Source organism: Gymnogyps californianus, chromosome 3, assembly GCF_018139145.2.
Source record: "Gymnogyps californianus isolate 813 chromosome 3, ASM1813914v2, whole genome shotgun sequence".
Lineage (NCBI taxonomy): Eukaryota > Metazoa > Chordata > Aves > Accipitriformes > Cathartidae > Gymnogyps > Gymnogyps californianus.
The window spans coordinates 18006305-18031579 of record NC_059473.1 but is presented as its reverse complement, the minus strand read 5'-3'; the positions used below and the strand labels follow the sequence as shown (position 1 = coordinate 18031579).

Below are 25275 nucleotides of genomic sequence, written 5' to 3'. Positions count from 1 at the left end.
ATCCTGTTCCACCACTGCTAGCACAAAATTATCTACAGCCCTCACCGCCCCTAATTGCTCTCCACTTTACTGATGTTCTGAATTTCAAAATCTGGCCTCTTACCTCTCCTCATCATATTCTTTTCTCTTTCTTTACTAATAGACAGCTCTGTGACTGCATTAAGTAACCCTGTGAGGATTTCTGAAGTTAGACTGTATAGCCTACACCCTTTATCAAGGTTATTTTAAAGGAGAAAGGGGCGATAAGCCTATCTCACTCCATATGAATCCCTCCTGCTTTAATAAAGTTTTCCTTGAGGCATAGATGAGTTGATTATATAGCAATTAAAAAGAAACTGAAAGCTTTCAGTGTTATAGGCTGCCCTTCATTTATTATTACTATTGCTGAACCATTAGGTCTTTAGTATATGAATGAACCAAAGCTGACGCCTAAGGATGCTAACAAAGACCCGTCCTTCCCCAGAGCAGTAACTGTAAAGCTGTGAACAAAACTTTCCAACCATTCCAGCAGACGCACAAAGATATGTAGCAAGGCCGAGATGATTCTACAGATAAAACCTAAATCAACAAATTCACTAGCTGCTTGGCTTTTAAATGTGACTCTAAGAAGTCAATCTAATGGGGCAATTTCCATCTTGCAGCCTTACTCCCTCTTACAACTAATATCAGTTTAATATCTCTTACATCCAAACTGGAAATTAAACCTGCCAGTAAAATACAATGGCTTTTTTTTTTTTTTTGATGTTTTTCTCCACTTTGAAGCTTTGTGTCTCTGCTTGTAAATATAGTTAATGTGGACAATCAGGGCACGAGGCAGTGCATCTTTCTGGACTTTTTTGAATATTGAGGTTTTCATCAATAAACTGATATCCATGCAGATCCTTTCATCTTTGTATTTCAGAGAAAACACATGCATATACATACATGCATTAATTATCATAAGAGACCTGGCATACAAGTAGGTTTCCATAGCACAGTTTTGCATGTGGATAAGCCAGAGAATAGGGAGCATCAGGGATGCCCTGCTGTCACACAGTGCTCTGCAGTTGAGCAGCTAGTAAGACACAGGAATCCTGGTAAGCAGTTACCTAATTCTGAGTCTTAGACAAATTTCATATCAGTCCACATAGCATATTAACAACAGCTGGTAACAGGGTATTTCTAAGGTGCAAAATAAAGAAATAATCTAGAAAACACCATGGACAATTAAAAAAAAAAATACAATAGTACATTCTTCATGTTGAAAAACTCAGTACTTCAGAATTATTTATCCTACCAATAGCCGAGAGAGGGAGAAAGCATGTACTGAATCTCTGAGCTCTGCTAGCCCAGGCAAGTCAACGATTTCTCATTTCCAGCCCCACAGAGCTCCCTTGACAGCCAAATAGCTAGATTAAGCTCTTTCACAGAAAAAAAGCCACTGGAAACACCACAGCATGAGGAGTGCAGTAGGCATTTAGAAGCTTGGTGTATTCCCAGTTTCCCTTGGCTGACCAATGGCTCTGCAGCCTGTCTGCTCCCAACACACGATGAAGCTTGTTGTAACCTCTTCAGAGGTTGTTTACAAACCAGCAAAAATAGAAAGGTACTTCTTTAAATAAACAGTGTACTAATAACTTTAAGAGTCCTTTGATAGGTTTAATTTAGACTCCTTGCAGCAAAAAGGAGACTAGGACTTGTGTGAGCTTCTCTGTTCTTTGGATGATGCTTCCCAGGAGACTGACATGCTCCAGATGTACAAAGCAACAGTGCTGGGGCTGACCACCTCCCACCCACCCATTTGGGGATGACAAGCCAGTCCTGCAAAAAGGTAAGCAGAAAGCTAGCACAGGGCCCAATGGATCCAGTTATCTCAAGTTTTCTATCTCAAATTTTCTTTTCCTCCTAAATTTGCATAAAACTGAGCCAAGACCCAAGATATATCTAAATTTAGTTTTGTAAGCCAAGCACTTACCAGTACTCTGAAGCATCATCAGGAGGACCATGCATCATCCACGTTTGTCTATTGCCATGTTTGAAGACCAAGAAATGTTTCTGGTATGAAAGAGCAATGACTTTAAGGAGAGAAAAAAATGCTACCCTTCGAACAGTGGGTGTGCAGGTAGGTGTAAAGTTTCACTGCCTTTACTATGATGTATTAAAAAGATCTGAGAGAATATTAGGGTGGGGAGGGGCATAAACATGCAGTTTATTTCCCTAATTTTGTCTCCAAGGAAAACCCAAAAGGACATATTCACTGTGCTGGTAATGGCAACCCTATAAGCTCACGGACTGTTCTTCCCTGCAACGTGCTACCATACCTGGGCTTTACTAGGCGAAGATTAGATACATAGCTAAGCAAACACACACAGCCACATAAAATAGATTTTTTTCTTTCAGAAAGCCTAATTAACACATCACACATGCATTTTCTTCTGTAACATCAGAAACTGGCAACCATGCAGACTTTGCTGTCAAAATGTTACAGTTTGCGCTGGGCTGTGAAGTGTTTTTCCCTAAGGCAGAGGAATAATGGCAGCTACAAATTAAAATGTAAGTTTAAAAGATTCAAATGATTATGAAATGAAACTGTTAAATAATTTCTTAAAAGGCAGCATTGTCAATGATCACGCAGTCCACCAAGAGTCGGAGCTGAACCCAGAAGTGCTTGTTCCAGCTATGCAGGAATTTATTACGCTGGCAAGCGCTGGCCCACGGCAATAAATTATCACATGGCTCTGGGCTGAATGGCACCCAGGCTGCAGTATAAATAGATTTGAGAAACCCTTCTCACCTGTTATTGGCCTCACGGTCAACTTGTCCTTCTGCAAACAAGTTACAAACAACACTACTTGACTGCTGTCCTGGGTAAATATACACAAATATGCCTTTTCAAAAGCAGTGCATCTTTTCCCAGTGAAATACATTTCCTCTTCTTACATATAAAATTGTGATTGAAGACAGCTACGAGCCAGAAATGACTCAGATTGCAAATGTGCAAAGCTTTGGGATTTGGGCCAAGTTTTCTTTGTTCAGATCTGTTGTGAGCACAGAATACATCTAGTTAGAAAACTTTATTCTATACAGGAGCTTTTGGGTACATTGTCCCCCAAACATGTAAATAAATGGCACCATTGTAATGCCAAATAATCAATAGCAGCAGCAGATGACACAAAGAAGCCATGGCAAAAGAGGAAGAGGAGGAGAGGGCCACTGAGGAAAGGATATGGTGGGACAGATTTATTCCTTATTGGAATTGCACTGAGGAAGATTTTAGGCCAACACTTACTGGGACAAGAGCAATCTGTAAGTTTGAAGAAAAATAGCTTCCTACAGGTGTGAAATGTGAACTAGTATCAGCCCTGGGCAGGACCAGAAGAGGGGCACGCTGTTAGCATTACCTTCAAATGGAGTATTAATCGCAGGACCACTGCAGAATGAAACAGCAGTACCTGCCAGCAGCTGCCAGACTGTGCAGTGAGGTCCCACAGCTGCAGAGGTCCAGCCTGCGAGGGCACCTACCAGAGCCATCGGGCTGATTTAGCTGGAGGGTGGCTGTTCCCTGGGGAAACAAGAGCATGTTTTGTTTGTGCTGGGTGATATCGAAAATAAAAAACTGCCAGAATAATACGGCAGTCAAAGCAATAGAGATCCTAGTACTGGCACAATTATATCCATATGAAAGTCATCTTATTACTATAGCCAATTTCCCTTCTTGAAATAACATGTACTACTATTCGAATATTTGCACTGACAGAAATGTGTCAACACTAAGCAGTTTTACAGCCTAATATATTATATACACTGACAGGATACACAGAGGAGGACTACTGTATAGAGGAAGTGTCTCCATGCATAGACGTGTCTGTATAGATGTGCATGCATCTGTAGAGGAAGCTGGAGCAGCAGCAGTCGAATCATGAGGGACATGAAATTTCAGGTTGTGCCTGAGAGCCTGGGCTTTACTGCAGTGCTGTCCGCTGGGCACATACGTCCTTTCCAGGACCCAGCAGCGGGCAGTGACAGAGCTGTACGTCCTGCAGCCTTCACCGCAGTCTCCAAAGGGGACAGAGTTTCTACTTTCTGCTCTCAAATGCAGCAGAGGTGAAACGTGCTCAACAGCTGTGAAAGTAGCACAGCCTTCATTTAGCCAGGGCACAGCTATTAGCACAGAGAGCGGCTTTACAAGCTCCTTTACCACTGCCAATTGCATTCAAAAACTATTGGGGGGCTTTTAAGGATACACAGGGGCAGTTTGTTGGCCCAACAAAGTTACTGGTTTTTTCAGCTAAAGATACCAAGGCAGAGTGGAGGCTTAAAGGTTCAGGTCAACTCTAATTTTAACTAGAGTGGTTTTCTCACCTCTGCCTGTATCAAAGGCAGTACCACAGTATCAGGATTCAGTGTCAGCTGTCAGAGATTTGGTAGCAATGCAACCATTTTTATTCCCATCATCACTATTTAACAAGGATGAAAATAGCCACCTCAGCACAGCCCCCGTCCCTCCGCTTGAGAGAGAGACTTCAGCAGCTGGTTCCCAAGCCCACCTTTAACCTTGGCAAGAGCAAATTCTACAAGAATCCCTTATTACACTCCATGACCCACCTACATCTCTGCAAAAGCAGCTCCCTTCAGGTGCACTCTTTAATTCTCTGCTCCATCTCTCACAGCAGCACCATGAGGCAGCATTGACATTACTTACAACAGGAGCCTTCAGCCTCCGCACCATACTTCTGGTCCATCTTTCCTTCCTTGTCCTCCCTCCCTATTTGCCATTCATTTTTTCATACCATCCCCATCCCCATCCCCAAAGTCTTCTTGGCACTGCCAAGTTCATGCATTTACATTCTTCCAGGGGTTTGTGGTTGCATTTCCACAGGAGGTTCAGGGTCCAGCTAACACATTTGCATGGCACAAGCACTCTGAAGAGCAGATAAGCCATGCCACCAGGCATGTGCTTTGACTCTTGCTGAGAAGAAAACGCCCATTTGAGGAAATGATGAATTTTGCAGACTGGATTCAGAGTGCATAGCACCAGCCTCTCTGCTCGTGCAACTTCAGAGCTCTAATGCCCCCTTGCACAGGGGGATGGCACAAGACCACTGTCTTCCTACTCTGTAGGGGAACATAAGCTTTCTTCACTCCTTTATGGTAGAAGCCATGTCACCTTTTATCTCCTACCTTCCCTTGATGACAACAACTCTTACCTTCAGCAAGCAGGAGGAACCATCTGTGACAGCCAGGGTCTGTTCTGGGGCTCTGGCAGGATGTAGGGTAAGAGTAAGCCAATGTACAAGATTGCCATATATTTCTTTTGCTATACTAACTTCTGTGGGTTAGCAGCTGCACTGCACATTAAATGCAGTAATTAAATGAATTAAACTGGCTCTGCAAGTGCAGCTTGCAATCTCCTCTCTGGTGAGACTTCTGTAATAAAATTATAATAAAAATAAGTTAGAAAAATTAAATATTTAAATTCTCACCAGTGCTGGAAGAAGGTCCAGCACTGCTCTGCCTTTCGTTTGTATCATCAAAAACCTCAGTAGCTTCTTAATAACTTGAGATGTGCACCTGTGCAAACCTGTGGCAGGAGAGCTCACCTGAGCTGGATTAACGCCTACCCATTAACCCCTCTGCTTGTCACTACAGGCAGTCACGCTGCCAGCTACATTTGATCTCGCTGTGGTAGGAGTGCCCCTCTCATGGGGAAACTGTCTCAGCTGGAGAGTTAAAAAAATAAAACACCTAGACAGAAAAGTTACCGGCAGGCAATGCTTTATTCTCATCGACTGTGGGGAACAGTATGCACGAAAGCACCACTCGAGGCCAATAGAGATTTAAGAAACCAGTTACATGGGTTACTTTTCAAACCTACTTTGCAAGTGCTACAACTAAATGCATGAAAACAGGCTCTGGGAGGCCTCATATGATGTGCACAAAAGCTTTTTTTCTCCCAAGTGCAGAAACATCCCCCCACATTCCCAAGGGCCCAAGCACAGCTGAAGAGAAAGTAAAACCAAAGAGCTTTTATGCAGCCCAGCAAAAGCAGCCTGTGCAGAGCAGCATTTACGGGGCTCCAGAGGAAGAAGACAGCAAGAACAACTTCTGAGGTAGAGGAAGCAAAACCAGGAGACCCTCTAGAGATGCCAACCGCTTAAAAAAAAAAAAAAAAATCCTGTTAAAACAGATCTCGGGCAGTAGCAAACTGCAGGTGCTTAATGAAGTGACATAGTTTAAGGTCTGCTATTTGAACTCAGCCACCCTCTAATGTTCTCCAGCGTTTCACCCTTAGCATTTGGGTGCACGTGTATACTCCGTGGAGCCCTGTCACGCCTGCAAAACAACTGCAAGCTACCAGGCTGTTCCTGTTTCTGGTAAGCTGTTAGAAAAATTTCTCGAGATGCTAAACTCCAAAATGCTCTAGCAGATCTGCAAGGACTATGGCTTCCACCAGGCTCTGCAGGATCCCCAGAGACACCGGTGTTTCAGAGCCAGGTCCCTGGCGTAGATCACATGCCAGGACTTCACAGAGATGAGTTCCTGAGTGCTCCCTGCTACCAAAAGTTGGAAGTTAAAAACAAAAAACAGCAGCAAAAAAATATTTTAGAAGAGTCTACTAAATAATTTCGCTGCATTAGTACTGTACTAAAAAGAGATTCCTTAAGAGGTGACCCAATGCAACAATATTATCTGGCAAGTTGGAGTCCTGTATAGCTTTAGACATAGCAAACAATGCAGCAAATAAACCTAGACCCCAAAACCCCTGGGATGGGCAGATCTCCTTGGAGTATTCTTTGGCCTCCCAGATACAAGGTCCTTGTATCTGTCAAGGCTCTTTTAACCTTCCATGGGCCCAGTGTGTTTCATGCCATTATTGTCCTATTTTTTCTTCTCCCCAAAACTTCCTTTTTTTTTTTCTTTCAAAACTCTGCCAGTATATTGAGGATTATATGAACATAGATCAGGCTGCTCTGTTTTCATATCTGACTATACAGATGCACCAACATCTGCTGCTTTCAGCCCTTCCTCTCTTCTCTCATCATTTCTCCCCTTGTGCTTCCAAACCTTTGTATGGTGAAGGACTGGCACATCCCTTCCTCACTCTGTTTCCTGAATCTCAGGTTCAGAAGTGCTTTACTGGTCTCATATAAGGGAAACCCTTCACTTGTCAAAAGATGGAAAAAAAGACATTTAGAAAATGCATATATTTTAAAAAACTATACCTTGTCCCACGATGCCTGCCCACAGCTTACCTCTCCCCAGGTTCTGTAGGACACCCTCAGCCTCAGGTGAGGCTGGGCACTCAATGTCCAGCACCCTGTGTGTCACTCAGCACCCCCTGCAACGTGGTACAGCCCCCTGCCCCGAGCCCCTCTTCTGCACCTCCCCAGGGGTGCCCCAAGGTGCTGGGAGGCAGTCGGATGGCACCGGTCACCTTGCCACATCAGTCCATTGCACGGGGGAGCACAGGGGACTACAGACAAGATGCATCCCCTGAAATGGGAAGAAAATTTCAGCGCAGCTGGGGAGCTTTCTGCTGTCATGGGACTGGGGGTCTGAGCTTGACCGGACATCTCAGGTAGCTGCCATTGCACCAGCAGCTACCAGAGACTTGTAAAGGTGCCACCTGGTAGGTTGGCACCTACAGCGTACACTGGCACATACAGTGAGCTGCACATCCTCCGATAAGCCCACCGCCTATCCTCTGGGCTAGCAGGTCCTGGTCTCTCATTCTGTGCTTCCCAAATCAAGCCATCTAATCCTGTAGCCCCAATGCTTCCAAAGCCCATCTCTTACTTTGTAAGTAAATACATATATATATGTGTGTGTGCACACCTCTTACTTTCTAAGTATGTATATAAATATATTATTTTCCTTTTTACAGTTACAAATTGCATTTACACACGGGGTTTTATTTTTTTGGTATCTATACAAGCTTCTTAGGGAACATGAGCTCAAGATATAAAACTCTTGAAAAATTCTTACTCTTATTTTTTATTATTTTTTAAAAGCCTACATCAAAACATACAGGGTACAACTGTAGCTGTAAACTCTGTAGGGTAAATCTCATTCTTCAAACGCACAGAATAAAACCAATGCCACCGCCACGTCCACCTTTGCCTCCACCTCAGCACCTCTCCATCAGCTTCCTGGAGCACACCAAGTCTTCACTCATCATTCAGGTCCAAAATGTCCCAGAGGTTTTTCACCACATGCTGAGGCTGGCTGGCTGCGTGCTTCTTCAGCCTGGAGCCCATCACTTGGTAGATGCCCTTTGCAAGCTTGGCGACCACAGCCCTGACATTGCCGCTTCGGACAGGCAGGACCCTGTTTCCCAGGAAGAACCAGAGCGCGGGCAGGGCATAGCGCTTGACAGCTTGGGGTTTCCGAGGATAAACAGATGCCACAAGCCCTGCCGGGCGAGAGAGATAAGCTGCTTAACAACCTTAATGCAAGCAAGTACCTACCTTTATTTTTGGTTCTCGGAAGCCTTTTCTGGCTAATATGAGCAAGCACAAAGAGCCCAATGATCCAGAAACAGGCAACAGTGGCTGATCATCCACTGAACAGAACCACCAACCTCTGAGGACCTTAATTTCTCCAAATCAGAGGCTTTGTATCCATGATAGATTTAGCAAAGTGAATCATACACATTTTGTAAATCATTTCACTATCCGCTTCTGCATTACAAATGACAAAGATGTCAAATCGTTTATTTCCATTAAGAAGTTGTCTAAACCATCTGCTGAAGATTTTGAAATGCAGTTTAGAGACGTAATTGAAAGATTTCTAATAAAAAGGATGATTACTTTCTTGTGACCTTTGATGAAAAATGCCAAAAGTCTAATCTGGCAGTTCCCTTTGCTTAGTGGCACACAGCAAACGGCAGTATTATACCACACTTCAAAACTGCAGCCCACAGAAGATGTGTGCTGCTTGACAGTTCTATTGGAAACATCAGTGACTAACTGATGTCTTTGGCAGAATGGCCTAATTTGAGCCTTTTTCACCTCATACTTGGTGGCTTCTAATGAACAGCTGTTTCAAACTTCGGGATGTCTTAGATAATTACCTAGACCCCATTGCCATGGCATTTGAGCATCTCACAATTTAATGGCATTTACCCTCACAATGTTCCCTGAAATAGGGGAATAGAGATAGAAAAATCTTACACAGGGGGCTGAAATTTAACCAAAAAACAAGCGTTCCCTCTCATTCTCTCTGAAGTCTGCTCTCAGCTTATTTTCTGAACTGAACTATATTAAATAAAAAAAAAAATTTACTACCAATAGGCTCCTTGCATGGCAGATTTTGCTGAGAGATCAAAATCTGAAATGGTCTGGAGACAGAGTTCTTATTTTCTGCTCAGTGGAAATGTTATGCAGTAACCATTTATTATTCTGTAGTGGAAGGACCTTCATTTTCTCTATGCTGTTAATCTAGCACCAGTCATCAACATTTAAACAGCTCCTGAAAGTACCTAAAAACAATTCTGGTAAGCAGGAAAAGGGTTATGGTACCTATTTTAAAATGGGAGTTAATTTGAGTTTAAATGCTATTAAACATAGTGGTCACTATGGAGCTTCAGAAGAGAAAGAGCTGTCTGTTCCCACTAAATCCCAGAGAGAACATCTGCGCTCTCTAAAGTAGTCCCAATTTATGTTCAAATGCTTTATTTGAGAAAGAGATTAAAATAACTGTAAAACTAAATTCTATGTTTATGGAGAATTACTTTATTCAAATTATCTTTAAAGGCCCTTTTACATTTGCTATGGCTAAACATGCCCTTTTGAGATTTATAATGAAGAAGCAAAGTGTATTAAACCTTGGATTAAAAGATGCTGGCATAATTAGCAGTGGATTTAGCCTTAATTGAAGCAAGGCTATAAATAGTCTTCTCTAGTATATATTGAGATTATCATTTTTTCCGTTCCTTGGCTATTGCTGACATAGCAAGCTACTATTATAAATCAATTATCAGCTGCATTTGTAGTGTGTCACACACCGCTGATATAGAAATAGACTGTTTGCACATCCTGAAATGCTCAGAGTCCAATGTCATATCTGCAATACAGGCAGGGAGCCTCAGTGGGTTGGGCTGAACCGCCCACTTCTGCCCCTCTGCCCCCAAATCCTGCCTTGCACAAAATCCTTGCCCATAATATGTGTGTTGAGTTTTCATCTACGCTATGACCCTCAGGCTCTGCAGGATTCAACTTCAAAAGTTTCCAACAAGAAAACAAGAATCCCATGACGACAAACCAAACTGATCCTCAGAAATACCAGTTACCACAATTTTTTCTAGAGGATGGTCGTTCGCTTTAGAAAAGGGACCTGTTACAGACCTCCATGACCTTTACTGTACTGTCCTTCAAAGAGAGGAGCCAGCCAGGGTATTTTTAGCCCCTCTCTTTCCTGGAGGCAGGTCCTGAGATGCCCCAGTGAGAGCTCAGCGCTGGAGCCCAAGCGCCGTCCTCATCTCACACGCTGCACGCCTCCGCAGCAGCCAGGCAAACCCCTGCCAAATACAACTATTATATGTATTTTGCAGGAGGGACAAGCTCAGGACCTTCTGGTGTTTGATGAGCTACTGCACTGTCTATTCAGAGGCATTCCCTCTAGAGATTCCCTCTGAACACTTCTTGACTTAGAAGTGGAGATTAGGTGAAGCAGGCGATACCTGAGAGATGTTCTATGACATCCAGCAGAGCTTGGCCGCTGAGGAAACGCACTCGGTGGGCAACTGCTTGCAGCAGCAATGTGTTATCTGAAAGAGAAACATTTATTTCTGCTCACTCTTCTGAGCTTATAAGAAAAAAAAAAAAAGGGGGGGGGGGGAAGGGCAGAGATAACTGCATTTTGTAAAATAAAGTAAATTTCTGCCAGTTTCTGACTCCTTTTCTTCTTCTTCCTTCAAGCTTACTTGGGAGGATTTTAAATTCAAAAAGAAAAGCTCTCATTTCACATTTGTAAATACAAAGTTGACTGCTATACAAGGAGCTGTGTTAAATATGTCACATCAGGGCCCTCAAAATTTAAATCACATGTAAGCAGTGAAAAGGTTTTGCATTCCGGAGCTTTGCAGAAGTGACCTCCTCACTCCCCTAAGGAAAAGGATGAGAAGGCTCAAAAGTCCACACATCCATTCACACTTTAAGGATAAGCTGGTGCTAAATCTTTAAGTTACCTGTTGGGATCTATGGACAAGACTCCAAGTTACTCTTACAAGAGAGAATTACTGCTGATTGCCAACACCATCCGCTCTCGGGTGCTCTTGTAACATCTCTGAAACCAGATCTTGGCAGAGAGACTGGAAAACGAACTGATTTCCCAATACTTGACCGTCATATGTATTTTAGTTTTTCCTATGCTGCCTGTTCTTGATTTGGGGTCTTGTTTTAATTTATAAACTGTTGCCTGGATTGGTCTGCAAGCCTCCAGTCTTACCGCTTTGATAAACCAAGCAAAGCTTTTCTTGGAGGCAGAATGCACGTGGGATGCGCTACAATACCTCGCCTTGTCACTAGGAGTGGCACCAATAAAGTAGGCGACCTACTTCTTTGTGAACCACTACAAAAAATCCCAAAGTGGTTTTAAGAAGCACTGTGCTGTTAAGTGCTCCTTTTTGCATGAGATATAAAAGGAAGTCCCTAATGATCTTCTTGCAAGTGTGCAGTAAAGAACTGATCCTGCTATCCTAATTAAGCTTCTGCTTTGGTAATTACACTCTTCTCATTCACCTTTTTAAACAGACACTTCACTTTTTGCCTCACACTCTTGCAGTATTGGCAGATGCTGTTTCACACTTGCTGTTTCTCCCCAGAGAGTTACCTTATAGCTGTGCTTTGAAAAAAAACACCCTAAGATCTGGAGATCTGGAGATCTTGAAGGAGAACAAGATGTTTATTAATTGTTAATATTGGTAGCTACACAGATTTTCAGGGGAACACTTGGGTTTTTGGTGGGTGAGGGGGAACTGTTTGCTTGGGTTTTAGGAATCTAAGTCTATAGGTACTATTTACCTTTCAATTTAAGGGTTTCAAATGCCCTGTGCATTTTGAGACAGTAAAACTCGAGTCAATAACAAATTTACCCAACCATTACTTTAGCTGCCTTGAGAGACCTAAAGACAGAGGAGCTTTTAATGTCTGTTAGAAAAAACAAAGTGGCAGGCAGTTCAATTCTTATTAACTCAGCTTTAATTCTCTGCACTACATACTAGCTAAACCTGTTGGCCACAGGACAGACAGCCCAGCATTTGCAATAGGGCTTCTCCGTGCTCTCATTTTCACTGGAGTCCCCTCTTTGCTACGTTAACACCTACAGAGGAAATTTTCCTTCCCCTCTTGCAGAGGGCTGGTTCCTCTGGGAGCTACTCGGGCTGCTGGCCTGACTCCATGCCCTGGCATCAGGCAGTGGTCATCTGAAGGGCATTTCTTTCATGACAGAGGACAGGGTAAGACAGATGTCAGAGGAGAGCAAGATCTATGTCTTGGTCCCATTGCAGTCGGGCTTGATTTGCTGATTCGCCCCCATCTACAAGGTGACTCCCTCAAGTGGGATTAGGGTCCCAGGTCACAGCTAATGAAGGTGTGTGGCCTTCAGCTGGGGATGTCCAAGCCAATGTCAGAGTTAAGCTAAATAAGCAATTCAGGCATTCTTTGGAAGCAAATTAGTTTGTTTGTAGGTAGAATTTTGGTCTTGGGGATGGGGGGGGTGTTTTGGGTTTTGGGGTTTTTTGTTTTTACATTGAGTGATCAAGCAATTTTCTAACCAGCTTGCATTTTTTCATGGATCATTAAAGGTGACAAATGAGGAAGTCTCACCTAAAACTCAGAATCTGAGGCATGTCAACACAGAGTCTCAGAGCGATAGCTGGGCTCTTAGCTATGAAACTCAGTGGAGCAATGGGGCAAGACGTTGCGCTCACTCTAAGCTAGGAGTGTTGCACATCCTTTAGAGTGCGGGGGGGGGTGTCATTTGCCACTTTATTTTAAATAGTAAAGGCAGACAATTTTAAAGCATATGGGAAGGTTTCGCTCATGTGTTTTTCCAGTAGAGCCTTCCTTCCCCCACTAAAGCCCTAGGTGTTGAATTTTGAAATATTTCTGATTCAGTTGCCTGTTTGAATTTTTGCAAACATCCATAAAAATGAGCAGAACCAAAAAAATATATCCCACCTTGTTTGCTTGAACCTGTCTCTGGGTAAAGTCAGCGTGATGAGAGACAGATGTACCTTGCTCCTGTTCTGACATCTGCCAGCATGGAGAATTTACAGTGATCTCTCAGAATTGGCGAGAGGGGAATGACAGAAAGCTCCATACAAAACCCTGAGGGGATCTGTTTGCCGCATCCCTTATTAGCAGGATTCTGCAACTTTTCCCCAACCTTCTCCCAGGCACCACAAAAAATGGGTAAGGGCCAAGAGCAGTACAGATCTCACACCCTTCTCCCCACTTCATGATCAGGAACAACCCTATACTTGGGACACAGAAAGGCAGCAGGTCAGCAAATTCACTGAGTTCGCAGAGCAGCTGATGTGGAGAAAGTTGTTAGTTCCCCTCTAAGACCTGCCTCTTCAACACTAAATTTTTCAGGCATATTCACCCAGTGCTGCGTTTTCACAGCTGACATAAATCTGCGTGGCAAGGGAATTTACAGCAGACCTTGGCTATGTAGTTATTGGCTATAGCAATCTTGCCCCATGCAGAACAACATGTGGAACAAGCCATCATTTACAGCTGGATTTATACCTGTTTGTTCTAAAGAAATGAACTTGGCAAATCATAAATTCCCTTTCAAAAAAAGAAGACACAGAAGAAAGGTGGAAAATAGACAGGACCAGCTAATGCCTATAATGTAGAGCCTTACAGGAAGCTGTTCTGCAGAAGCTCTGATGGGCCAGTGTCCCTTCATGCCAACAGAAAAGCAATTCATTTGGGAAGTCAAATTGGGCCCAAACAACCTCCAAAAATCCCTTTGTCCCTGAATTCTAGCAAAGTTGTACTCCAGGATTTATTGTTCAGCTCCTTCCATACCAAAGCAGACAAGCAGCACAGAGCCAAAGGCTCCTGGGACTTTGGGGAAATGCTGGTACACATTCAAGCCTGTCTGGGAACAGGTGCATAAGGACTGCACTATCACAGCTTCTGGTTACCCGGCTCACCAGTTACAGTCAGCAGGAATTCAGGTCCTTTGATATCTAGCATAAATGACACAAGTGATCTGCAAACCTGGCATCAACCATAGAACTCAAACACTTTGTGGAACCTGCTTTTCTGTAGTAGATTTTAATCAGTGTAAAAAAAACTCCTGGTGAACGCTTTTATTGATGGCATTCATCTTTCCAAAACCAAACTCCTTGCATGCATAAGTATGCACACACCAGCTCTCATCTCACATTTCAACAGAAGTCAGAGCTGGAGTAAACAGTAGATGAAGAGCCCCAGGGACCAGAAACTTCTGGTCACAGCTGCAGTGATGACAGTGGTAGCACAAGTATTGCCAGTGTGCTTCTGAATCTACACCAGAAGATCAAAAGGGAAATTCAGGCCTGGATTCATCTCACCAAACTTTAAACACTTCACTGAGGTTTCAGTGGGCAGCTGTAAACACCTCCAGCAAGCTACACAAAGCAGCCTGAGTCTCCCTCCCTGATGGAAATGTGGGCAAAAAGAAAACCAGGCAACATCAACACCTCTCCACTAGATCCTTGCAGCTGGGTCCTCCAGGGGATCCAGCTGCCTAAAATAGAGTGCATAAGAATAACCTAAGAGTCACAGAGAACAACATTTGGTACAAACTTAGGTCTGGTTTTCAACTGTGTCCCCCGGCTGCAACCAACCCTACCAGCCCCTTCTTCACTTAGAGAGCCACCCAATTGTCTATCCTTGTACTCATCATTGCAAATCATTAGTATCAACCATAAAACTGAGGTGAGAGAAAAAAAATCTTAGTGTAATTCCGTTCTACTTTACTCCCATCATTTTATTTCTGCTTTTCTGACTCTCTTATTTCTAGGTTATCGCCTCCAAATTAAGGCAAATTGAAACCTGTCGCAGGTGAGGGAAAGCAGGGAGCTAACTTCAGAACAGCACCTCCATATGCTTTTAAGAAATAACATACTACCCACATGTGTACAATCAGTTTCTAGAGCAGTTCACAAGGGAATAATTCCAAACACACTGACCAAAAAGGAGCTGTTAAAAGCTGTTTTGATGAACTGTAAAGACACCAACGTAGACTTCCGTAGTATTACCTATGAAGGAACATGCCACTGTATTTGCCAGTCCACGGCATGCAAACACATAGCTTTTGGACAATGATAAGGGATGGGCTGGAGGTGCACTCTGCAGGGCAGGTGCTCTCAGCCAAAATGAGCCTGAGGATCCCTGAGAGCTTCAGCATGATCCTGGTAGGCAGCAGAAGACATGCTGCACAACCTGCAGCGGCCATATGGTTCAGGACACAGGGCAGATCGGGACCTCACCCTCTCCCTACTGCAGGTACGTATTTTACCTCAACAGGCATACTTGCAGCCCCATGCTCAAGCATCCAGAAAAAGGGACAATAATAGGCTCCTCACCCTTCTGGAAGAAGGGAGCCAAGGCATTTCTAACCCCACACACGTGAAGACCTCCAGGCTGACTATGGAACAAGCATTTCATCCTTCATCTGATCTCTGCTATGATCTTTCATAACACAGTATCTTATTAAATTCAAGATCTCAATCTTTGAATTCAGAAGGATATTTTCATTTGGGCTTTACATGGCTAAACTACTACTACCTAAAACTGCAAAATCAGTAACTGAGTTCAAAGCTTTTCATATTGGGGTCAGCAAGGGCCAGATGCATCTGCTCGGGAGAGCTGCCACTGCCAGAGCATGGAATGAAGCCCAGCAAGAGCAAAGAGCCTCCACCACCCTTCCCACCATGTGTTTCAAAGAAAAAGCACATTCCTTTCATCTTGTTTTAGTGGATATAAACTTAACAGAATGTACATCTTAGAAATCCAATTCAATAAAAACAAAACGCATGCAGTTTCCCAGGAGGAAGGGGGAAAAACAATCATGACAGATGCTATTCACTTCCCTCATGCTCTTCTGGCAGGAACTTAAAATAATCTCTATAATGTCCTCTCTACTGAATTAATAATCAGACATATGATCCAGGTGATAAGCAGCATCCATTCAGCTGCACATCACAACATGATACAACAGATTGGGATAGAAAGAATGCAGGCAGGACTTCATAAACATCTTGCAGCAGCTGGATATTTCCACAGACAACAACAGCTATCAACAGACTCAGTGTTCACTTGACTCCGAGATGCAGAAGCCGCAGTCGAGGAGAATCAATGTCAGAGGTTAGCCTTACCTAGGTGAGCAATGGATGCTTCCAGCGCTTTCACAGCTGCAGCATAAATCCCCGAGTGCTTTGAGTTCAGGTTGTCAGTGACTGCTGCTACCAGAGACACCACTACTGGGTGTAAGCTGTCTCTGAGCATGGGTGTCATCAAAGCCAGCGCCTCCAGCGCCTGCTGGTTCACTTTCTTGTTGCAATCCTGAAGTCTCAGGACAAAAACATCAAAAATCTGTTAAGAAAACAAACAACATGAAAGCTGGATTAAAATGTCTTTGGTTCAAGAAGGGATGTAGAAACAAGTATCCAGCAATGTAAAAGATGAATGTAATCCTTTCTGTCAGGTCAGTGCTTGCTAGCACAATTTCACTGTTTTCCTGTGGGCTACTCACTGTAGTGGTTGCACAACCTCATGCTGGTTGAAAAAATTTTCATATTTTATTAAGAGGTTTGGGTGGGGACAGGATAGTTCATATAGTGTTTCTCTTTACCTATAAATCATTAAATTAATCCCATTTTAATAATGCAAAATAGTATCTTTGGTGTAGAGGTACGAAAACAGGTATTTACGATGCCCATTTTTCCATAAAGTTGTCTCAAGTACTGAAGGTAGTTTTGATTTTGCCAAAACTGTGGCTGGATGAGATCCAAGTTTTATCTGTCTCAGAACCTGCGTCTGGAGGAATGCAGGGCTCTGATGAAGTCTTCAGGATCATTTGTCTAGCTAACAGGTAGACTTCTGAAGTTTAACGTGCTATGCAGTCCTCAGAGCAGGTTCAGTCCCTTGACAGCCACATTATCAGGCACCATTTTCCAGAAAAGGGAAAAAAAAGCAGCTGCTGGGAGGAGAAAGAAGAGAAGATCTGTCTCTAGCCATTTTCCTCCTCTTTCCAAAGAGGAAAAAAAGGACCCCCAGGAAGGGTGAGAACAGTCTTTCCCAAGCAGGAAAGGGATGAGGATGGAAGTGAATAGGCAGAGTTGTATTTGCACAAGACAAGATAAAGTTTACAGGGGTATACTTAAAAAAAAAAAAAAATTTTTTTTTTTTTTTAAATCAACCCAGCCTGATACTTCTCTCTCCCATCCCAACCCATTTTTCTTCTAGAGAATAATTGCCAAGCTTTCAGTGGCTGGATTTCCTTTATTTCAACCTAACTGGTAGTAGGAGACAGCTACAGCAACAGTAAATTCTGTCATCATCTCATGAACAGCACCAATAGGCACCTACCAGAGAAATACATCTGGACTGAAATTACTTGCCCTGAAGCCTGGAGTTGAATTAAATTATTCTGGGTAAGAAGGGACCAACCTGTCCCAAACAACTAGTATGTAGTGCCAAGACACACTGAGTTAAATTGACTGGTACAGGCTTGGGAAGGGAGCTAACGGGAAAGGAGCGATATAGATCCCTACATACCTGCACAATGTTAGTGGAGATGAACTGGGGGCTGCTTTTGCAGTGATCTAGGAGGCGTACCACTCCCTCCATTCGTGTCTGAAACTCCTTGGCTGTCAGGAGTTCGTAAAGGTCCTTGAGCTGTTCAGTTTCTTCCACAGTCCGAAGTGACGTGCGACGGACTGTCTGACGGGGTAAGACGAGTACATCAGAGCCAGACCTCAAAGTGGAAAATAAAAACAAGGTAAGACCTTTTGGTGATAATATATTCAGTTAATTGTGAGGAAAACATCTCGAGGAGACTTTCCTAATGATGTGATTTCAGCTAGATCCTGATCTGAAAAGCAACTTGGATCTCATGACAGTCATTACCGGAGACAATCTGCAAGTAACATTATCGCTAGTGCTTACTCAGGAAAACCAAGGCACCAAGGATGGGATTCATCTCATTTATCTTCAGATGTCTTCCCAGGTAGTCATCTAGCATCTCTTTGTGGGGAAAAATAGGCACTACTTCAAAGTCTAAATGCCTCATCTTATGGGAGGTGTCTGTACTATAAGGAAATTAATTGCCCTGGAGAAGTGTTCTTACAACAGGTACGGGAATCTGGATAAATAGCTCAGATGCATCTGAACAGATGAATCCTACCTAGAGAGATTAAGGGGTGTATCTGAAAGGATCCAGAGGATCAGTAACAGAGATAAAAACAGAAGCCAGACATCCCACCACTACGCTCACATTATTGCTTCCCTAGGGACTGGATCCACAGCTTAACAAACCCAACGGGAACAATTCTCTTGGATCAACTTCTCTCTGCCATGAGCATGGGGAGATCCTAACTACGCTAGTGAGGCATGTGGTCACCTTCCTGCCACCGCTGAGCACAACAGAGCTAAATAAATCCACTCTGTTATCACAGGAGAACAGGTACAGGTAGCTCTCCCGCTGGCATGGGGAGACAGCAAGGACCAAATTCCTATCTTGAAAGCTGATTGCAGCACAGGGGAGAAAAAAACATGCTGTCCATCAACCAACCACTAATGGGTCTGAATGACATGAATAACTACAGAAAAAGTCCATGTTGAGACGTCTGTTGACCAGAACAGCTCAGGAATTGTCTTGCTGGTACTGTTTGAGTGTCAGAAAGCAATGATTCAGCCAGGCCAAACCACTAGCATGGAAAGTGCTATTTTTGGGAATGGCACCTTGGTTCTAGACTGGGACTTCTCATCAAACCACCCATCTAAAAAGACTCCACTCAGATAAATGGATAATTTCAATATCCTGATTGAAATTACTTGTCCCAAGTCAAACAGCAGAGACACAACCCTCTCACAGCCTCTACAACACTGTCCTTGCCACTGCACTGGATCTTCTGAGCTCCAACCAGTGGGTGTCTCTTCCTCTCTCACAATTTTTGTGGAAAACCCTCCAGAGAAGTTGCATTCAGCGTAATGCAGAAGTAGACATTTTTTATCATAGAAGATTTGTGGGGCAAGGAAGCAATCTCTGGCACAGCTCATCTCCACCAGAAAGATTTTACTGAGGAAGAGACAGGTAAAGCTTGTCACGTGCTTTGTCAGACAGAACAGAAGTGCTCAGTACCCTCCATCAGAAGACAAGTTGTCCTGGGGCATCATCAAGCTGCTCTTCCTATACTTCCTGGGGTCCTTGACAGATGGAGGTTCACATTTACGGTCTTCTATCCCCTACAGATATATATATAAAAAAACCCATGAATCTATAGAAGATAAAATAGGAAATTACTTGTTTAAAACACAAGTTATAACCAGGATCACTGCTACCAAGAAAGGCTTAGGAAAACATTTCATGACCTAGAGAGGGAGACAGGCCAGAGATTCAGTGATGGCTACTATTTGTTTTCAATAACCCAAGGCAGGTTATAGGTGCTACCATAATGGGCAGCAGTATAAAATCCTGAATTCATTAGTCTTGAGCACAAATGGGAATAACGCAAACTGGTAGGGAACAAGCCTTCTTAAAGGGAATAGCGGGATACTTTTGGACTCTCTGGAGGTTGGCCCATTGTGCTGGGAGTTGATTTGGTTCACACTCACTCTCCCTATTCCTGCACAAAGGCATATTCCATTGTAGAATGTAAATGGAGAGGAATGGGGGAAAAAAAAAAAAAAAGGGATGATTTTCCACTGGATGCTGAATTCACAAAGCTTCTTCCAGCTCCACAGTGCATGACAGCAGGGCAGTATTCCCAGAATATAGACAATATATGTACTAATTATGATTGCCTTGTGCATCTTTTGTATATTTGGAAATTTTCTTGGCACTACTACTTCCTTCATCTGTTGCAAGTATCTTCAGAAGCACTATTCTCACTTCCTTGTTTTATTGGGGGGGGGGTAGCCTTGGGGGTTTTTTATGCTTGAAGGTAAAACCATTTTCTCCTACTTTCCTTTCCTGTTTGTGGCTGATATTCAAAATACACCCACTTTATTTCTAACAATACTAGTTCCTTCACTGTCTGCAGATAAACAGGCTGAGGATCAACAGTTCATTCCCAGGAGCAAAATGATTCAGCAGAAGAAGAATGAGATAAAGAAAGATTAGGTATGTTTAATCTCATATTAGCAATCTCAGTACTTGAATAAAGGAGACGTTTCTCCTGCCAAGCACTTACTTTCTGCTTAAGTGTTGCCATAAGATCTTCCAGGTCCTGTGAGGGGACAGACTGTTTCAAATACCTATCAAATTTTCGATGACTCATCAATATAGTCAGCATCTTCCGTCCATAACGTCTAACACAGGAAAGAGAGAAATGAATACAGACTATTACTGTCTTTTCTCCCTTGTGAATAAACAAAGGAAAAGTGTTAATAGAATAAGCTGATATTTTAAACTCGTCATGTGCAATACCTTTATGAGAAGGTATTACCTATTCAGCAAAGAGAGATATTTACCTCCACTTGTTGTCACTGCACAATGCTGCCAGCTGAGCACAAGAGGCAACAGGAGAACACAGGGCAGCAGGAAAACACAATTTCACTCTGAAATTGTGGGTATGCTTCTGTGGGATCGAAGGATCCCATGGGATGAGCGAAACACATCTCCTGCTTTGCTGTCATGGCTTATTTGCAGTGTCTTGCTGCCATGGCACAATAATTTACCTTTCTTTAACTGGCAGAGAAGCTAGGAGAAATCACCTCATGCTTACTATTTATTATTCTATACTACATGCATGCACACGGGCAGCTAGTTGCTCATGTGTTCTTGGCATCTATTAATGGGAATTTAAATTAATAATAAAAGTAAGGGGGTTTTGGTTTGGTTTTGCTACTATGAAACTACAGCTATCTTCAAGAGGAAATTTGGAGGTCATTCAGCCACTGACAACAACATTATACAATGATTGGGAAGAAAAAATTTGTGACTATCATAGGCAACTAAATGTGCAGAAGAGGTTTAGAAAGACTTACATTGGTTAAAGACAGCTGGAATTTTTCTAGGACAGTCTCAACCTTATCAGAAATAAATGCTTGGGATCTTTCAGTGATGAACAGCGGCCAACGCTTCAGCTTTGCATTGTGCACATAAGACCAAACAAAATTGTTTGACTGACTATCTGAGCTCAGTTGATCTGAATAAAGAATCATTCAAGTGAAAGGAATTTGGCAATGGTCCTTCTTGCTGGACTGCCTCATATTACCCAGTACAGTCATTTCCCCAGACAACATTATCCACACTGTGAAGTAACTTTCTTAATATTTACTTTACCTTCCACTCTTTTGTGGTTTTATCATTTATAGCCAGACATCAAATAGTTTTCAAATTTTAGGAGGTGAAATGAAGATCATCACCTTGTGTCTGGATGACAGTCCTGAGCAAGTTTCACCAGTGTGCGCACCAACAGGTCAGTCCTGTCACGCGTGCCTGACAGGAGCTTCTCGGCTCCGATTTGCTCCATTGTGGTCAGTAGGTGTTTGGCTGCACACTTCCGCACCAGGATGTTGCGGTGCCTGGGAACAAGAGAACAAACACAGGGGCAGAGGGAAAAGGAGGGCCAGAAGCACAGGCCTCGGTCATAGCATGCTCCCTGTCATTGCTGGAGGAAGGAGGCATGTATTCTCACTGCAGTTTTAGCCACCTGTAAAAGATTCTGTCCTCAGATAAACACAAAGTTGGCATTGTATAGAGGGACTACCTGCAAGGAAGAGGGAGGAATTCAATCTCCCTGGACTACGTGATACTCAATTTCTTTCCCGAAATTAACTCTGAGAAAGAGGGAAATGAAAGACAATTCATGCTGACTCAGCAGAGGGCTCCCACTACACAGACAGAGCTGCAGCAGGATTGAGGCTTATTCCACATGTTTATCTCCAAATCTGCAGACCCTTGAGAAAAACAAATGGGGCGAAAAAACCCTGTGGGGCATGAAGCTGCAGAATATCCAGCAATGCAGCCAGTTTGTTCTTTGAGGCTTGGCAAGAGGTACGTTTGAATGTTTTACCCTTTTCAAAAGCTGAGGAAAGGGTAGCAGTCATTTTAGCCAGGTTGTCCTTTCTAGACAGTGCCCATTTGAAACTATCAGGCACAGCACTAATATTTTAAGGCAGCATTTGCTTCAGCTATCCCATGGGAGGCGGCCTGTGAAGGCGCCTGTAAAGTGACTCACCGTCTCAAGGCTAACATGCAGCACCAATTTGAATAGAAAGTGAAGCTCTAAGAACAAGACAGACAGACTCGTCTCAGCAGGAGCTGCATCTGCTGAGCAGGCTCTGCCGCACCCAGTGGGTTCTCCCCTACGTGCTCCGTGTCCCAGCAATTAGCCTCCTTATTTCTCAAGTTAATGGCATAATGATGATGCATGGTTTTTCCCAGCACCTCAGTGGTTAGCGTTGTGAAATATCAAAGGGCGCTCACTGCTGGAATTGCCATTGTCCCTCTTCCTGCAAAGCCACAAGGCTATATTACCACCCTTTCCAGGGACTTTCACTTCCCCGTCATTCACCACGTCTACGCAGTGTTGACAGACTGTGAGAACAAATAGGCTGTAGTAAGGCAGAAGCAGATGACAAGAGGAAGGGACTGAGGCTGATCAGAGAATCTAATTGCTGAGTTCACAGAAGATGCAGGAGAAAGGACCTTTCCCTCCCATCGTTCCTCTTCCCGTCCCTTCGCCCTACCCACACAATTTAAGGTGAAGGATATCACTAAGAGAAGAATGACATACTGGAGTCCACTAGGCATGAGAGCAGCCATTGCTCGTGCAGGAGTCACGCTCCCCACCATGATCCCCAGGGATCGATTGGCTGCTTTCTGAATGAACTCGCTGGAGTCCCCCATCTTCTGGAGCAAGACCCGAGCAACCTCATCCACCTCGTGGTCCATGTGCTTCTTCATGATCCTGAAGAGCTCTCCAAGAGTGTTGATTGCAAAGCGAGACACCTTTGAGCGGAGGTTGTTCACCTGGGGACGTCACAATGGGAAACGTAAGAATCACCTTGTAAAGAAAATCAGTTCCCCTAGAAAAAAGTCCCAGGAAGCAACAAGACTTCTTGCTGTGTCCAGGTGGAACATAAGAGCACGGTAAAAGCAGAATACCACAAGCACAGAAACACACTTACTCTGATACCAACTTCTCTGGCCTCAGGCCCGCTTATACAGTACAATTTTAATGAGACTGCAGGCCTAAAAAATATTGTTTCACCTAGAACAAAGTGTGCTGTTTAGCCCATAATGTACACTGCTTTGATTTTAGGCCCTTTTATTGAAAACAAACAAAAAAATTAAAGCAAGGGCTGTCTTTAAACTATAAAGGCACAATTCATAAAGACAAGTTAGAGGAAAAGCAGTACTTTCCTCCTGTCCAAAAATGCAGCACTGGCAGTTTGAGCTCTCAACCAGGAAACAGAAAATATGGGCTCAAGTCTACAGACGAATTCACAGCAGGGACTTGAGTCCATCTGCAGTTCTGTCTACTCAGGAGAACCCTAGCTGTTGGGCTCAAGGCGCTCGAGGATCCTGGAGATCACATGAAATTACAGCTGCGATCAGTGGGGGTTTACACCATTCAGTGCTGTTCTGGAGTGATTCCTGCTTCCAAAAGGCCCTCCCACAAAGGTAAGGAAGAAGCATCTGAGAGTCATGTGCTTCATTTGAAAGACACTTTGAAGGACAGACCAGTTGTTCTTTCTGCCAGACTTAGTTGTGCCTGTTAATAAAAATGAACAAAATAAGTGCTACAAGTGCTTGAGAAAGCAAAATCTGGGACTGGAGTGAAATGAAAGCTGAAAGATGTCTCTGCACATGAACGTGTAGAACAGAGAGGAGGAACTTTCCTCGGAAATATAAAAGTGATATAAAAATCAGATAAGCTAAGCTGAAAGGGCTTCTTCTCCGAACCCTGATCTCAGAGTGGGAGAATCTGAGTCCTGCATATCTAAACAGAAAGGTTTGAAGAGTCCAACAACACAACGAGCATTCAAGCCTCAAACGTCATTAAATATTGGATAGAAGGACTGATTTTCATGGAAATGAGCTAAATCTTACAGTCTTCTGCAAGCAAAGGAAAATTTAATATATTTGGCAATCATGTAGTAAGAGTACAAGGCAGCTGGTTCAGGCCACAGACAAGTGCCAAGTTGGAAATTTAGCCACAGATGTTATTAAGGAGCTTGGCTTGAGACCTCTCTGTTAACTGAGAGATGAGAGCGTGAAGCTGTGCTCCACTACCCTGCAAATCCCACAGCCAGGCCGCTCCAAGCACCCAGTGGCTGCAGTGCAAAATTCCACCAGTGCACAGAGGCAACAGGTCAACGGAAAGGGCAAATTACCAAAAAGCACACAGAAAGGAAGAAGGAGAAGACATCATCAGGAAACACTGGAAAATAAATACCTGCAGTCAATCCCCCGGGATGCTGAGGAGGAGGAGGAAGTGGGAAGAAGCTGGGAGGCAAAAGCTGCAGTGTTTAATTACAGCTTGGGCAGAGATTTGGGCTGTGGCAAATCACCTGATTAGTGTCTCAGTTTCTGCTTTTGTATATTGCATTATAATGACACCTAGCTCAAAGAGGAGAGAGACAGATGCCCTACATACCAGTAAATATAGCTATATGTACAGACAGATCATATAGATAGGTGACAGAGCTATTAGAAAAATGAGGTCTAAAAATAGTAATGAAGGCAGACACTGAGCACACATGTAAATGAACAAGCACATATCTACTCTACACCCCGTGTATGAGGTACGTGGGACACAATTAAATACAAAGTTCTTACCTCTTTGGTAACTGCCAAGGAAACATCATGAAGTCTACAAAGAAGGACTTCTGAGTGACAGATAGCCAGGCATCTGACGCTGAAGAGTCCCTTCGCCTTCTGCTCCCTGAAAGGCAATTACCGAAAAGATTGATTTTTCTCACCACCCAAGAACCAGGCAGCACCCTCTGAAATTACCAGGGTGTTGGCTCAAACAAACAAAGGGAGGTGCTTCTCATACAGCACTTAATTAAATCATGGAACTCGTTGCCACAGGATGCTGTGGCGGTCAAAAACGTACAT

The 25275-nt window shown here is 43.4% G+C and overlaps 1 protein-coding gene across 1 annotated transcript in view; it reads right to left on the bottom strand.

Moving 5' to 3' along the window:
- Positions 1-8147: 8147 nt before the first annotated feature.
- The window catches only part of TOGARAM2 (TOG array regulator of axonemal microtubules 2), a 32019-nt gene continuing 14891 nt past the window's right edge, over positions 8148-25275 (bottom strand). Inside the window, exons 11-19 of the mRNA XM_050894996.1 lie at positions 24994-25099; positions 22946-23181; positions 21573-21731; positions 20396-20513; positions 19345-19448; positions 17760-17958; positions 16358-16574; positions 10661-10747; positions 8148-8392 (exon numbers count right to left, since the gene is read on the bottom strand). Coding sequence (XP_050750953.1) covers positions 8148-8392; positions 10661-10747; positions 16358-16574; positions 17760-17958; positions 19345-19448; positions 20396-20513; positions 21573-21731; positions 22946-23181; positions 24994-25099 — 1471 coding nt within the window. The remainder of the gene's footprint in view (positions 8393-10660; positions 10748-16357; positions 16575-17759; positions 17959-19344; positions 19449-20395; positions 20514-21572; positions 21732-22945; positions 23182-24993; positions 25100-25275) is intronic.